Source organism: Anastrepha obliqua, chromosome 3 (genome assembly GCF_027943255.1).
Source record: "Anastrepha obliqua isolate idAnaObli1 chromosome 3, idAnaObli1_1.0, whole genome shotgun sequence".
Taxonomy (NCBI): Eukaryota; Metazoa; Arthropoda; class Insecta; order Diptera; family Tephritidae; genus Anastrepha; species Anastrepha obliqua.
The window spans coordinates 34,506,912-34,521,408 of NC_072894.1; the positions used below are offsets into that span (position 1 = coordinate 34,506,912).

Below are 14,497 nucleotides of genomic sequence, written 5' to 3' on the forward strand. Positions count from 1 at the left end.
CTACGAAATGTAGCAAGTGTTAGGAGAAATATTTCAAAACAACAACTTCATATTTTACGCGTCAAATGTGTGAAAATTTATGCTACACTATTGCCATCACCATGGCTATCACTGCCACTGATTTGCCGTTGGACAACTGTTGCCAACTTCTGCTCTCTATACACATCATTCCCCTCTAGTTGGTGTTGTTGCGTCCTTTGCTGTTTTGTCGAAAAACTTTGGATTTGTGAAACGTCTAAATATTTGTTATAATAAGAAAATATTTCACACACGCTTGTCGTCATCATTTTCAGCGCCAAGTTATAAAGCGAAACGTTAGCCAGAACAACAACAACTAACTTTAAATTGCAGCGATAGAGATGCCTATAGCATATTTTAAGAAACACGATCACTTAGTACAGAAATAAAATTTGCGAAATTTTTGAGAATGATGCAATACAATAAGTAGTGTTAAATTTGATTGGATAGGCGCATAAATTGGAAATAATTGGTAACTTTTAAATCTAAGTTAAAGTCGTTAAAATGCTTAACAGGAGAACTAGTGAACTACTCAACTCCTTCATTGAGATATTTAGAAAACTCTTTATAAATGTTATACATTTTTATTACACGAATCAAGTTATTGCTCATAAATTAAGCGACCTTCAAAGATATAAATAACAAAATTTAAGAATAACATTTTTTTAAGTAAGCAGTGACTTAACTTTTCTATCGAACCACAAATTTAATTTTTGATACATATTTCTTCAATTTTTAATCCTACTCAAAAATTTTGTGTTCTTAAATATTTAATCCTAATTAAAATTAATGTTTAATCTTGATTCAAAAATTTGGGCACACAGAATAGAGAAAGCAGGAAGCTTTATTTTAGGGCAGAATAAAAATATATTCATAGACAATAAAAAGAAAAATATATACATACATAGCCATATGTAGTTTTCATATTGCGCATAAGAATAAATGGATCGATTAGTTGACTCTTCCTTTAACTTTAATGTACTTTATACACTCCTAAAAAGTTCAATTGATAGCTAAGCTGTGGTCAGAAAGTCAGGGAAGGTGTCTAGAGGCTCTAAATGGCGCTAAAGTACGGATATTTATAAAAATCGTGTTTACAGTTTGATTTAGTTCACTCTGCCTACGAAGAATTGTTAAAAAGTTTAAAATTTTTATGAAAATTTTCTGAAATTTTTAAAAAGTTTGTACAAAGTTTTAAACTCTGATTTATATGACATTTATTGTGGAATAAACTATATTTCTTTAAAAAAATTTATGAAAATTAAAAAAAAAGTAGTCAAATTGATAAAAATGTTGTGGTACTATAGTTTATTTCGCCGGCTGTATCAGTCAGAAAATTGAAGATGTCATTAAAAGCGAACGAAAGGTGGTACATGTCAATGAGAAAAGTATAATCAGGCCTACCTAAATCCGCGATTATAGACGAAGGAAGCAAAATGAGCTATTAGCGTTGTTGAGAAGATCTTAACATCTTTTTGTCTCAGAATGGGCAACATAAGATTCCAGAAATAGGTAATCATCGTACGGCAGTTTAAAAAATTTCGGCCTCATATGTAACTTAGCCTGCTACTGCTCATTATTATTACTATTTATTATTATAATTAAATAAAACACTAGCAGTGGGGCAAAATAAAATTTGGCGGCGATGTTTTTACCCTTTATTTTCAATTTCAACATTAAGCGATTTGTTGGTATCTATCAAATTGAAAAGAAAAGTAATATGATACAAAATTTCCCGAACACGATTTATTGAGAATTATAAAATTTTCCTTCAAATTAATGCACATCGTATTTACGTCTATTTCATCAGCTTTTGAGCTAAAGCTTCTTTGTGTAAATCATTAAGTCGAATGAATCGAGAGATTTGTGCATTTTTAGATAAAAGCGACCATCACAAATTCAATATTTCAAAAACAAAATGCAACAAATATACTATAAAACAAAATCAGAAATTACACTAAAGAAACATTTATCAAAGAAAAAAAGAGGAAAATAAAGCAAACAAATACATACAAAGCTAAATCAAATTAAGTTCAAATGAAATTAAGCTGTTTTTGCGATGTTTTGTAGATAGTATTGTTGTTGTTGCTCTGCCACTAACAGCAGCTTTTGCCTCCTGTGAAATGTTTGATTTGTGATAGAAAATCGCCTAGAACCAGGCCAAGGCTATAAAACACGTCAACAAACGTTTATTGCTGTTTTTTTTTTGTTTTAGTTTGTGTTTTAATGCAGTTTTTTGTTGCCAAAAAGCAAATACAAAAATCTCATATAACAAAAAACAAAAATTACACATTCACATACATACACTCATACCTATGTACGTGCTCAGAAAAATAAAATAAATTTCAACAAAGAGGCTTCGGTATTCTCGTGGTTCAAGGCGTGCATTTGAAAAAGCCTGGAATGTGGAAGGGCGGCATCCTGAAAAAATGTTTAATAAATATCTCTCAAATTCCGCCTACGCAAGTGATTCAATCTAAACACATTTTGTATTCAATATCGTAAATTCCCAAAAAATGTAAGGCCCACAATAGGTGTTGCCAACCGAGGGATGATAGATTACAAGTTTTGGCGATCTGAAGCAAAATTGCGAGAGTAACTTCGGCTGCAATGTCACCGGGTACTCGGCAACAAAATTCTGCCCGCTCATTGCACACCTATTCATACACTCGCACAATCAATCGTTATTCAGACGGCAACAAAGTAATATGACCAATGGCTGTGTTGATTTTTTTCGTATATCATTAACAGAATCTTAGTTGTTTCGTAAACAAACCGCTATCATGACCCCAGCTTCGTTCGCCAATAGGCTGATTCCTTCAAAATCACTGAGAGACGGTTAACGGTCTGATGTAGGACACACCTCTGCATTCAGTACATAGTGTTGCCGACCGATCTTTCGGTATAACGAAACGTGAAACACGAGCTTTGAACAAGCCCCTTGTTGTTATTGTTGTTAGTGTACGAGCACAAAAGATTGACCATACAGATATACGGTAACGTGGAATCAACTGGGCGAGGACCGAATACCCTCGTTTGAATCCAAAGAATGAAAAAATAAAAATATTTTTTCGTCTATATAATGAAAATAAACAGTATTAGTGTTAAGATCAAATATTAACTTCAGGTTCCTAAGTGCTCGAGTACAGCAACCAATTAAAGGAACACTTCTATGAAGAGTGAAAATTTCACACTGGACAATTTATGATATTAATTTTTTACTTCTCATTGCTTTGCTTTAAAAGAAGACAAACACATCTATTGGTAAATACAAAATAGCAAAAAGATGTATTCAAACGTTTCAAAAATGTAGCGAAATTCCAAACAAAAACAAATCAAAAAATGTTAACATATTTTTCTGCATTTTCTAAATGTAAAATTCCTAAAAAAACAACATTGTTTTCGCCACTTTTCACACGCTAGCAAATTAAACAACCAAATGACCAAGTGATAAACCCACCCACCTTCAACGGCAATGCCATGAAACCACCTTGTTTTTGATTTCATCAATGCCAATGTCGTAACTGAATTGTACTTATGTATGTAGTTGTCCATGCGCTGGCGTGAAATGTGAAATTTTATTTTTTTAATAAAATCAAATATTAGACGCCAACGAAAGGTGGCCGTGTCATTCAAACCACAGGTTAATGCCATTTTAATTAACTCCCGAATGCAATGGCGCATTTTTTTGTACATACATGAATATAATTTTTGTTTAAACACAGTCGGAAATCTTGTCTGGAATCAGAAAAATTTAGTTCACAAAATATGTAACTGCTGAACGCCTTATTCGAGTATAGATATTTACGAGTATGCGTATATGCCTAATAGAAAACTGCCTCTACGGCTTTGGCAAACTCCTGCGTAAATTTCGGCATATACCGTATAAAACTTTTCATAAAAGCAAAATACCGCACGGATGTGACCTAGAGGGGAAGGGAGCGCTTCATTGATGTAAAATTGAATTTCCAGTTAAAGATAGGCCTACGAAATCGCTGATATTTCACCAAAAACAGCTCGGATTTATATTGTTAAGAACTGTCCCAGCATAAACATTTTTTAATAATAGTTAATATACATAAAATGTTTTATAAACAATGTTTTACGCTGATATTCAAATAACCTAACAGGGCGCTACCTGAAAATTTAATTCAATTCGACTTTTGGTTTAATGTAAAATAAAAATGAGGAGCTTAATTCAATGTGGAAGAGAATAAACGATAAATGTTCACTTGGCCATTGTTTAGACGCGTTCATTCCTTTGACGAACTTTCGATGTGAATCACCTTTACTTTCGGTTGGGGCAAAATTGAGCAAAGATGTACCGCTGTAACTCCATTAGAACTTAAGCCTGCATTCCGGCACTCGAAGTGTAACCAACTTGAGACCGCTCGCGCAGCCGATGCACGGGCATCATGGAGGTGGTCATCAAAAGACTGACGTAAGATGGGTACCACCGGTACACTACAAGTAGCACTTACACCCCTTCTGCAATAGGGGTTGTACGGAAGTCCTGTGAACACCGCAATGAGTTTGGAGTTTGATTGAATTTCTATCACCTTAAGCATCCTGTTCCTGTCGTATTGAGGTTTTTTAGTGTTTAGTGTTTTTGAGATAGCACACGATAATACTCCTCCATCTGTCTTGCGCTTTTTTGGTAAGGAAATTGTGTAGTTTCCCTTTAACAACAGTCAAGGGGACATCTATGTCTGAGATGGGGACTACAGGGACAACGTCACGTGAAATGTCACTGAAAATATCTGACCGTAGCATCCGCAGCATACAGAAAAATGATCTCAAAGTCAAGCCTTACAAGATCCAAACCCGCATGATCTCACACCAAAGCAGAAAGAAGTCAGACTTGAGAGAGCGAAGGAGTTGCTTCGTTTGGCCGAAAGCGGTGAATTCCCAAATTTTGCATTTTCTAACGAGAAAATTTTTCAAATTGAGCAATTCGTAAACTCCCAAAACGATAGGGTTTATTTGACTTCATAACGTCCACACATTCCTCTCAAATTCACCAGACGCGAATCCGATGGATTCTCTTTGGGCCATTTTGGAGAGCAAGGACCGAACTAAAAGATTAACCAGTCTCGAGGCGCTGAAAAAAGCCATTGTTCCGAGTGGCCAAAATACCTGCAAGTCATATTTGGGCAGCTTGCGATTCGTTCCTGGACCGTCTGAAGTAAATTGATTCTTAATTTTGTATTATTATCTCTTCACACACTTTTTACTTTGAATTAAATAAAACTAATTTTCCCAACTAAATTTATGGCCTTTTTAATTAGTTAATGTCCCAAAAACTTGACCCCTCTTGTAATTTTTTTGAAATTTTGTGTGGGGCCAACATTTTTTCCTAAATGGTATAATGGTATGCATTCTTAGTTTTAAACAGTTAAACAGTTTTAAAAATTGATTTTTAAGTTAAAACTTTGACGAACGCTATCAAACTTTTTAATTTTAGAAGACCTGTGTAATATAATATAAATCTGACTGCCATGTAAACAAATTTTAAATTCGATAGTAGTTTTTGAGTGATGCTCTTCATACATGCAACATTTTTTTTTTTTTTCAGTTTAAATACAATATAATACTGTGAGTGAAGAAAAGGTGAAATTTGGCCCCTTAGTGTATTTATTTTCGTGAAATTAATGATAGAAAGCACCATTATTTTAAAAATGTTTTGGTTTGGCGCCGATATGTTATTATACCTAGTTTTAACTAATGCATATATGTAAGTAACACCTCCGTAACACTGTTGAAAAACTTGAAAACAGCAATACAGAAAATGGATCATTGTTATTCCTAAAAATTATATTGACTAAAGTAAGTAGGATAACAGTTTACTAATGTTATTAATTTGTGAGTGTTCAAGCGTCGATAGGTCTAATAATAATTTTCAAAATAAAATAAAGCGAAAAATAAAAATTTCCCTGTGGAACTTTTGCTTATTCAATGTAAAATAAACAAAGCAAATATTACAATTACTATTGCAGCCAGTAGCAAACTTTCAGCTCGTTTCCCTTTCGTTTTCCCACCATTTTTAAACGCCTTTCAAATGTTTTTAGGCTTTTGGCGGCTGCCTTCTGTATGCAACATCTTAGCCGCGCAGCGTGAAAAAGAAAATGAAAACTAATTGAGAAAAATCCCATACGCGTTGTAAACTGAACAAAACATACGCGTAATGAGCAAAATTAAAAAAAAATTATATATTTCTCTGCACCAAACGTACATAAATGATTTGCGAAAAATATACGACGAAGCGCGCTCGCGAAATAATTTCATAGTTAAAAATAGCTTCTATTTTTTGGTGGGTTTGTAAATCGTCTGTTTGCATTAGAAACGAATTTGTTAATTTGGCGCTATGGCTTCTGCCATCGAAACGCGCCAGAACCTATGGTCGGTTGATGATGGCAATGGATGTGTAGACAGTTGAATCGGAAGAGGGGAAAGTCTGCAGATATTAGGGGATTATATGGTTTCATAGCGTAAATTTTCAAATAAACCTTAGGTAAATTGACGCAATTGGTACCTTCACGTGTTTGCATATGTACAGAATTCCCTTATACAGATTTCCACTGCCTTTGGGAAAGAAACAGTTTTCGAGAGCAAAGGGAATGTTAATTGTTAGTAATGCTACATATATAGAGGACAACTTAATAGGAATGCCGATTAGAATTTTTGACAACAAAAATAGCACTAGTTACATAAGAAAGGGTAGTGAAAAAATTAATATTAATAAAGCAAACACAAACGAAGAGAAAAAGAGAAGAAGGCAAAATGTATTTCTGCTAGAAGTAAGGACGTAGAAAATGGGGTAGAATGGGGGCATTATACGAAAACTAGTTTTTCTAGTGAGATGCGACGGATATTTGGAACAAGATATGCTCTGGTCGAAAATAAATGGAAAGAAGAATTTGTTTTATCTATTATAGCTAGGAATTCAGTATTTTTCGGGCAAATATTTCCATTGCTTGAATAACACAAATATTTTACCATGTAAATAAACAGAGAGATAAAAATCTATTGATTATAGAACCGTGATATATTTGAATAGAAGTGGACACCAATCCTTTGTGAAATATTTATGTGCTATGTTTTCTAGAAAAATATTATTTTTATATCTCACCTGATGTAGGGCAGTTAATCCGTCAACATTGGCTGTATTGATATCGGCACCATTTTCTAGCAACTTTAGAACTTCCTCCTTGTCGCCAGACATGCATGCTGCTAAAAAGACACAGCCGGAGGAGAATTTGATTTTGCGTCCACGCTCGGGACGTGGCGTTGGCGGTTGACGATTTGTATCTGATTCCTCCCAGCGTTTCAGTTGCTCGGCCCGCTTCATAACCGCCGAATTGTTGCGCACATCCAGAGATGTCATTTTGAATGCTTCTTTGATTCCTTGTCTCTTCTAAACTTTCGTCTTTGATATTATGGTGATATGAATTATCACCCTTTTGCTTGGCTGACAATATTAATTGATCACCCAATCTTTCGATCAATTTGTTGGATCGTACGCCAGCCTACCAATCAGTCTGCCAGTCACTCAAAGGCAGACTTTATGTATCTGCCACGCCGCGGAGCTGGCAGTATTTTGTGACAGTTCGTATTTCAATTACAATAAGAATTAAATTTCCACAAACTGTTCAGCACAATTTTTGCTATTTACAATTTGAGTTTTAGTTTAAAATTTTTTAATTTTATTTTCGCTACTAAGTATAACATCCATGAAACATTAAGCATGTGAAATTGAGAGGAATAGCTATAATAAAGTAAAAACTAAAACTGATTTTCTCTAGCACAATTGAGTTTTCTTTCCAAAATATGTTAAAATTTTTCTCTTGTCGTGCAATTCCTTTACTGAATGTATTAAATTGTCATTGAAAGTTGACTTTGCCCGATTTAATCAACATTTCTGCTTTCTTGCATATTTGCTCTTATTTACCTTCTTTCGATTTCTTTCACTTCATTTCACACACCATGCAATGATGAAAAAATTCACTCTTCTACTATCTTTCCTCTTCGTTTACTGCGCCAGCACTTTATTGCACATCACAGCTTTTCTTCTTGATTTTGCTTTAACGTATTTCTTTTTACACTTCACTGCATTTAAACTTTCTTTTGCCACCTTTTATCCGGTGCTTTTTTCTTTGATATTTTGTGATATTCCCTTTCCTTCGATTTACTTTGTGTCAATTTTGATCGTATCCTACTTCTACATCTAGTTGCTGGACTGCGTCCACCACCTTTTCGTTTATTTTTTCTTTTTCCTTCACTAGCAGAAAATCTAATTCTTTTTCAAATTTCATTGTAGCACAAAATTAAATTGTTTGCAATTTCGTTTTCGTTCATAATACTTTTGTTTTGATTATTTATTACAATAGTTTTCTCGTATCGTGGTTATTTGGCTGTTATTGCTCACTGCACCTTGCAATGTTTTTTTTTATCGATTTTCCTGCAGTGCGCTTTTCTAAGTTTGAAAAATTTCGAAAATAATGTGAACAAAGAGGAAACGTTATATCAGAAGCACTTGCGTTAATAGAAACTAAACAGAACACTTGTCAAGAAGGAAAATAGCAACTTTGATGGCGGCAGGAGCAGAGCAACTGCGCAGCTCCAACGACGATCGGCCTCCATGCCACTCAAAATCAATTCATTTAACAGTACTGCCAACACTTTTTGTGGGGCGTTTTTCTATAAAACGCTTTCTAGATAAAATAATGTGGATAAATAATTAAAAAAAAAATGATTGACGCTGTTTAAAATCACTCAGCGAAAATAGTTATATAGTTATATATTTATATACTACAATTAAAGAAACCACTTCATAAACAAAGTTAACGAGATTCTCGGCAACTCTAACACTGCACACAGATGGAGCCGAACAGAACGCCGATCAGCAAAGTGGGCCGAATACACCCGAAGATACCGCTAGCTGAACAGCCCAATCGTAGAATTAGCTCACAGCAAATGCGTCAAATTGTCCAATAAACCGAAACAATGAAAATGCAGCAGCAAGATCGCGGTCGCCGAATATTGACAGCGCTGTTTGCAGAGTTGTGCCGGCGTTTACTATGGGAGCCCTTAAAATTCAAATTTTACAAATTCAGCAATATATGTTGAATACAAAAAATTTGTTTGGAAAACAAATTAAACTATCTACAAAGTCAACGTCGTCGTTACTAGCTCTGCTACGCAGCTGCCAGCCGTACTGTTGCATTGCATAGTTGTTGTTTCCAACCTGACATAAATCCAACAGCCGCATAAAAATCTGGCAACAGAACACAAAAGAGATTACAAGATGAAGCAGCTAGTAAAAAAGAGTAGGCGATTGCATAAAGATATATACTCAAATAAGTATTTCAAATTGGATATAAAAACACTTGAAACACTGTTCTAAAAGAATAATTTATATTTTAAGCTGTAGTGAAACCAATTTCTTGCACTAATTGTTCCAAATTGATTAATTTCTTCATGGTTGATAAACATTTTCCATCTACATTATTCACACTTTCAGCATTACCATTTCATATATTATAACCGTATTTTTTAATCACCTATTTTTTAGTTTCAATAATGTTAGTAATCAGTCCGTCCTTAAATTTCACGTTTTGCGCGTAACTAACAAGCTCATTTATTTGTAGCGTCTCCGCCACTCCTCTCGCGATTATTTGACTTTTTCGCAACACATTAACCGACCGACCAAGTAATCTCTATTCGTATAATTTTGAGGTTGGGGTTGGGGCTCCGCTGGCGTACGCTGCCTCTGCTGCACTTTGCATTCCAGCTAGTTCCCCCCTATTTCGATTAAAAGATTGTGATTATTTTCTCTATGTGCTCAGCATTCACTATTTAAACTAGTTTTCACTTTGTTAAGCTTCACCACACAATTATTAATTCCTTTTATTCTATCCAGATACTTAAACGCTTTTCAAAGAATATTCACATACATTTTCTTCACTAATTTCACGTTACAAATTACCAATGAATTTGCTCCTGTTTCCGATTTCGTCAACTTCGGCGATAATTTTGATCTTTTCACGTACAAATTTTCACAATTTCTACCACTTCTTCAATCTTTTCGGTTTCAGGGTTGCATCGAATAACACTTTTTTGCAAATACTTGAATAATAAGTTGTGTTTAGTGAGCATTGAAAATGGTGGCTTCTCGAAAAAGCAAAATGATAACCACAATTTTTAGTACGATATAAAGTGTTCCAAGTAAAACTGATATTCTTTTTCAATTTATCTTTTTAATAAACAACCCACTAGTGAACATTTTCTTTGAAATTAAAATTAATAAGCCAAATAAGTAAAAAGGGGAAACAACTAAAGATAAAGATAGAGGATTTGAATAAAGCATTGTTACAAAGTGAGTTCGGAAAGCATTAGTACAAAATAAATAAAATGCTTGAAACTGCCTCTCCAATATTTATATGTTTTCTTTGTATACATGTATTGAAGAAACTGTAGTAATTTAGCATCTAGAGTTATAACAGATTAAAACCAAAATTGAAAAAAAAAAGATAATTCAAATGTGCGTGCATCGAACGGGCTGAGACATTTCACATATCCGGTGTACAGAATACAGCAAGCGACGCCTTCCAAAACCTCGACTCTATTTCTTGCGATTTCGACAGCTGATGACGTCAGCTCTTCAATTAAACAAAAAAAAGCATGAGAACTTACTTATTCGTAAATGTTCAGTGATTGGCTTGCTAACATTATTATGATATTCAGATTTTTAATTTTTAAGGTACACAAATTAATAAAAATGAAATATCGCGTGTTCAAGTGTGAAAGCACGAATTATAGAAATACCAAAAAATACAGTGTTATTGCCGATCACGCCGTGGCAAAAAATTGTTTGCGTATAATTGTGTTTGAAAGCTTCTATTGCTTTCGCTTACTAGTTTATTGCTTTCACAAGTAATTTTCCTCCTTTGTTTGTTAATTTGAGAAGATGACGTCACAGCGAATTCGGAAGGCGCAATCTTGTGTTTTATTGTTGTTGCTTTATATTATAAAACCAAGAGGAAATTATGTAAGAACAGATTTTGTGAAATTAAATTCTCGACATTGTATAAAATTTACTGAAGGATAGTACTTTTTGTAATAAAATTGTGATAATTCTTGTTTTTTGAATAATAAATATCTTCAACTGAAAATTAGTTTACGTTTTTAAATAACAATAATTTTAAAGAAATGCAAATAACAATAACCGTTTTACGGCTTATATTTTGAGTTATGAGTTTAAAATTAACATAACACAGTGTGTCAATCAAAAAGTTTTTCGTCTTCGATAGCGTCTTCCAAAACATTTTCACCACTTATAGCGTTTTCAGTTCGTCTGTAATTATAACATTACCCTTAGGCTTTAGGATTATTTTATTACATAAGAAACATAAGAAGCTTATTAAAATATTTACAACATAAAAATTAGGCAGTCATCAGCAGAATTGTTTTAAAACTGTACCTTCCCTACTTAAGTACGTCCTTTATTGGTATGGTATTGTGGCAAAACACAAAAGTTTGCGAAACTACCGGCAATACCCCATAATTATGGAGTACACGATTGCGCTTTCCGAATTTGCCGTGTTGTAACAGCGCATGAATAAACAACCAGAAGGAAGAGGAATTTCTTGTTTGTGAAGAAGAAGAATATGTGAAAGCAATGGAAACAACCAAAGCGAATTTATTACAGGTGACAGCAAACACATATAAGTAAAACCCTACATGTATTTGTTGTTGCGTTTGGTTCAACCATCACGTCAAAATCAGCAAGCAAATGTAAACATACGAATGTAAACATACCAATGCATACAAACAAAGCATATCATTTTGACGTAAGCCATACCTACGGTGAAAAATTCAGCTGGGTGAATGCTGTCACCTTAATAAATCCACCTTGGAAACAACCAAACACAAGAAATTATACGCACACACATGCTTCCTAGACATGGTTGACGTTAAAATCGCGAAAAATAAAGTAACCGTTTTTAATGGCGCCACCTTAGATATTCAGTTCGCTTTGGGCAATACCGAATGAATGCTATACCAAAACCAAAACGTAAATACCAGATGAAAAGTGAAAGTTTCGAGAAAATACGAGTTACCATATTTAGAACATACGATATGTATTAAGCACATGCATATATAATGAATCTTAATTTGAGCGTGTGAACGTAAAGTAAAGTAATTGAAATAAAATAAAGCAAGCAAGTTGTGCTGCCATTTGTTTGACCATTTAACCAAGAAATCCAGTGACCGAACTCAGAGGAATAATAGAGATTTTATTAACACTTAACACGCTGAACCGCGATAGTTACGTTTTATTTATATATGATGCGATCTTTAACAATTTTTATGCATGGCAGCACCACAATTGACGTCTGTTTGGCCGGACAAATTTATTTCTGCTGTTAAAATTAGCGAACTCACTCCTCTCCTCGCATTCCGTGCAAAAACCACACGGTATTCGCCAAACAAATGTACACGATGTACAGAATGCAAGGATGTGGCCAACAGCAAACCGATAGTCGACTCCCGGTGAATTTGAAGGAATCAGCTGATTTGCTGAAATAGTAAGGAATATCGCACCGGCTTGGTTAAAACAGAGGTAGGCAAAAACGGAGATTGTGTTGGAGATATACGAAAAAATCAACGTCGTCTGAACAGCGATTGATTGGAAGAGCGTTTGAAGACGTGCGTTATGATCTGGCATAATTGTATTCCGAACTCCCCTATGACGTTGAGCCTAAAGTTTCTCCCTTCATGTGATTCAAGAGAAACGACTAAATAGTCGGATGACAAAATTTGTAGTGTGCGATGGGTCTTACTTTCCAATCTTTTAAATTCTTTGTGTCACTCTGTTATTGATACTTTCATTTGGTAATTGGGAAATAACTCGCGCCATTATTCAGAGCAAGGCGAATTTATTACAGGTGACAGCAAACACATATAAGTAAAACCCTACATGCATTTGTTGTTGCGTTTGGTGCAATCCACCTTGATTCAGAGCAAGGATGTTAGGATAATTCATGTTGTTTTCTGATTTGGGCAAGTATTTGCCGAGTTACATACGTTAAGGGACTACGATGTTTGAGAGTTATGACCAAAGAAAAGAGTGATATTGATACATTAGAGCTGCCTGAATACTGCTTTCACAACAAATTCATTCTAGTAGAAGAACTCGCTCTGGAACGAAACTTTTTAAGACTGCATCAGGGGCGCTGCACTGTAATTGGTAGGTTACAACAACATCACAACGGATATCTCATATTGGAAAACATTAATCTATCACATTTGCCTAGGTATGTAATATGTTTTGCTTTGCAAATAAAGCTTTTATTTTTAATTTTGTCGTATTCACTAACAGAAAATACGCCTTGCCTGAAGGTACAGCAAATTTGCGTATTTTTAAATTTGCTGTTTGGGATGTCGAATTGAAAATTGGCCATTATTGCGAAGTGGTTGGTGAAGTTGTCCTTTGGAATCCAAATAATTCGCGAGACAATTGGTTGCGAGTGACACCTCGGGGAGCACTGGAATCTTCACAGAATTTCGATAAAATCAATAACAAAGAGATATTTGAACAATTACACAAGAAGTATTTTCCAGCGATAAATTGTTTCAAAATAGATTACATAGAATGTCCAGCGGAATTGATTGAAAGGCATTTAAAGATACGACATTTGGCGTTAAATAATGCAAAGAAATAAACTGAAATCGATGTTAAAAAACTGGGAATCCTTAAAACATCCGGTAAGTAATTATGCATATGTGGTTGTAAAAGGGAATTGTGTATGTGAATAAATCGCTGAGGTCTATAGCGATTGCTGTTAGAAATTACTTCCATTTCTTTACTTTATGTTTCATGCAGATAACCTAGTATCTATTGTACGGCAGCATAGATCGATTCGTCTACTTTGACGCCTTTAGCTTAACAAATTGTATTTAATGTGCTTGCAATTATGTATATCGTCCAGATATCAAGAATTTTTAATAAGATCAAAAAGTGTTTTCTTATTGCGGTCGCCTCTCAGCAGGCAATGGCAAACCTTCGAGTATATTTCTGCTATGAAAAAGTTACCATAAAAAATATTTGCCCTTCGCGCCAATAATATACATACACATGGTAGAAAAAGTCTGCGTTCACCCACTGTTATAAAGTATTAAAATAATTTAACGTGTTTATCTTAAAACTCTCAGTTATTTCTTTTCACTTATTTCAAAGAAAATTATTCGTAGAGGGTATGAACAAAATTTTTTGGAGTTTGAGCTGCGTCGTGTTCAGATAACGGGATTGTAGTACAGTTACTTAAATAGGCTGAGCAGAAAAAGTGTGCGTTCATTTCGAATAGTGACGATTATTTGCATGGCAATTACGTTAAATTTAATTTTAAATCATTCATGTAGTTGACGCGGTTAAGAACAAATCTAAAGAGGGAAAAATTGATATTAGAAATACATTTTT

At 34.3% G+C, this 14,497-nt stretch overlaps 3 protein-coding genes across 18 annotated transcripts in view; 2 read left to right on the forward strand and 1 right to left on the reverse strand.

Annotated features, from left to right (window-relative positions):
* LOC129241446 (protein phosphatase 1 regulatory subunit 12A) overlaps positions 1–10,107 on the reverse strand; it is a 131,320-nt gene extending 121,213 nt beyond the window's left edge. For 6 of the 16 annotated variants that reach the window (XM_054877761.1, XM_054877760.1, XM_054877762.1 and 3 more), the window contains exons 1-2: positions 9,972–10,080; positions 7,148–8,491 (exon numbers count right to left, since the gene is read on the reverse strand). In XM_054877761.1, coding sequence (XP_054733736.1) covers positions 7,148–7,402 — 255 coding nt within the window. In that variant the 5' untranslated portion in view covers positions 7,403–8,491; positions 9,972–10,080. Of the gene's footprint in view, positions 1–7,147; positions 8,492–9,544 lie in introns of all 16 variants that reach the window. The other 10 variants (XM_054877757.1, XM_054877755.1, XM_054877750.1 and 7 more) reach the window with 10 other exon arrangements.
* A 2,932-nt stretch (positions 10,108–13,039) lies between these two features.
* Positions 13,040–13,785, forward strand: LOC129243100 (uncharacterized). The gene is made up of 2 exons (XM_054880224.1): positions 13,040–13,334; positions 13,400–13,785. Exons 1-2 carry the CDS (start codon positions 13,132–13,134, stop codon positions 13,740–13,742), a joined length of 546 nt encoding a protein of 181 aa, XP_054736199.1. The 5' UTR covers positions 13,040–13,131; the 3' UTR covers positions 13,743–13,785.
* Positions 13,670–14,497, forward strand: part of LOC129243098 (death-associated inhibitor of apoptosis 1) — a 73,944-nt gene continuing 73,116 nt past the window's right edge. The window contains exon 1 of the mRNA XM_054880222.1: positions 13,670–13,785. The gene's annotated coding sequence lies outside the window, so the exon portion shown is untranslated. The remainder of the gene's footprint in view (positions 13,786–14,497) is intronic.

What these genes read in the sequence shown, in the direction of transcription:
- LOC129243100 (XM_054880224.1), top strand. Translation starts at nt 13,132, where the DNA reads ATGACCAAAGAAAAGAGTGATATTGATACATTAGAGCTGCCTGAATAC. An exon ending in AATCTATCACATTTGCCTAG is followed by an intron (nt 13,335 to 13,399) that starts GTATGTAATATG and finishes ATTCACTAACAG; the next exon opens with AAAATACGCCTTGCCTGAAG.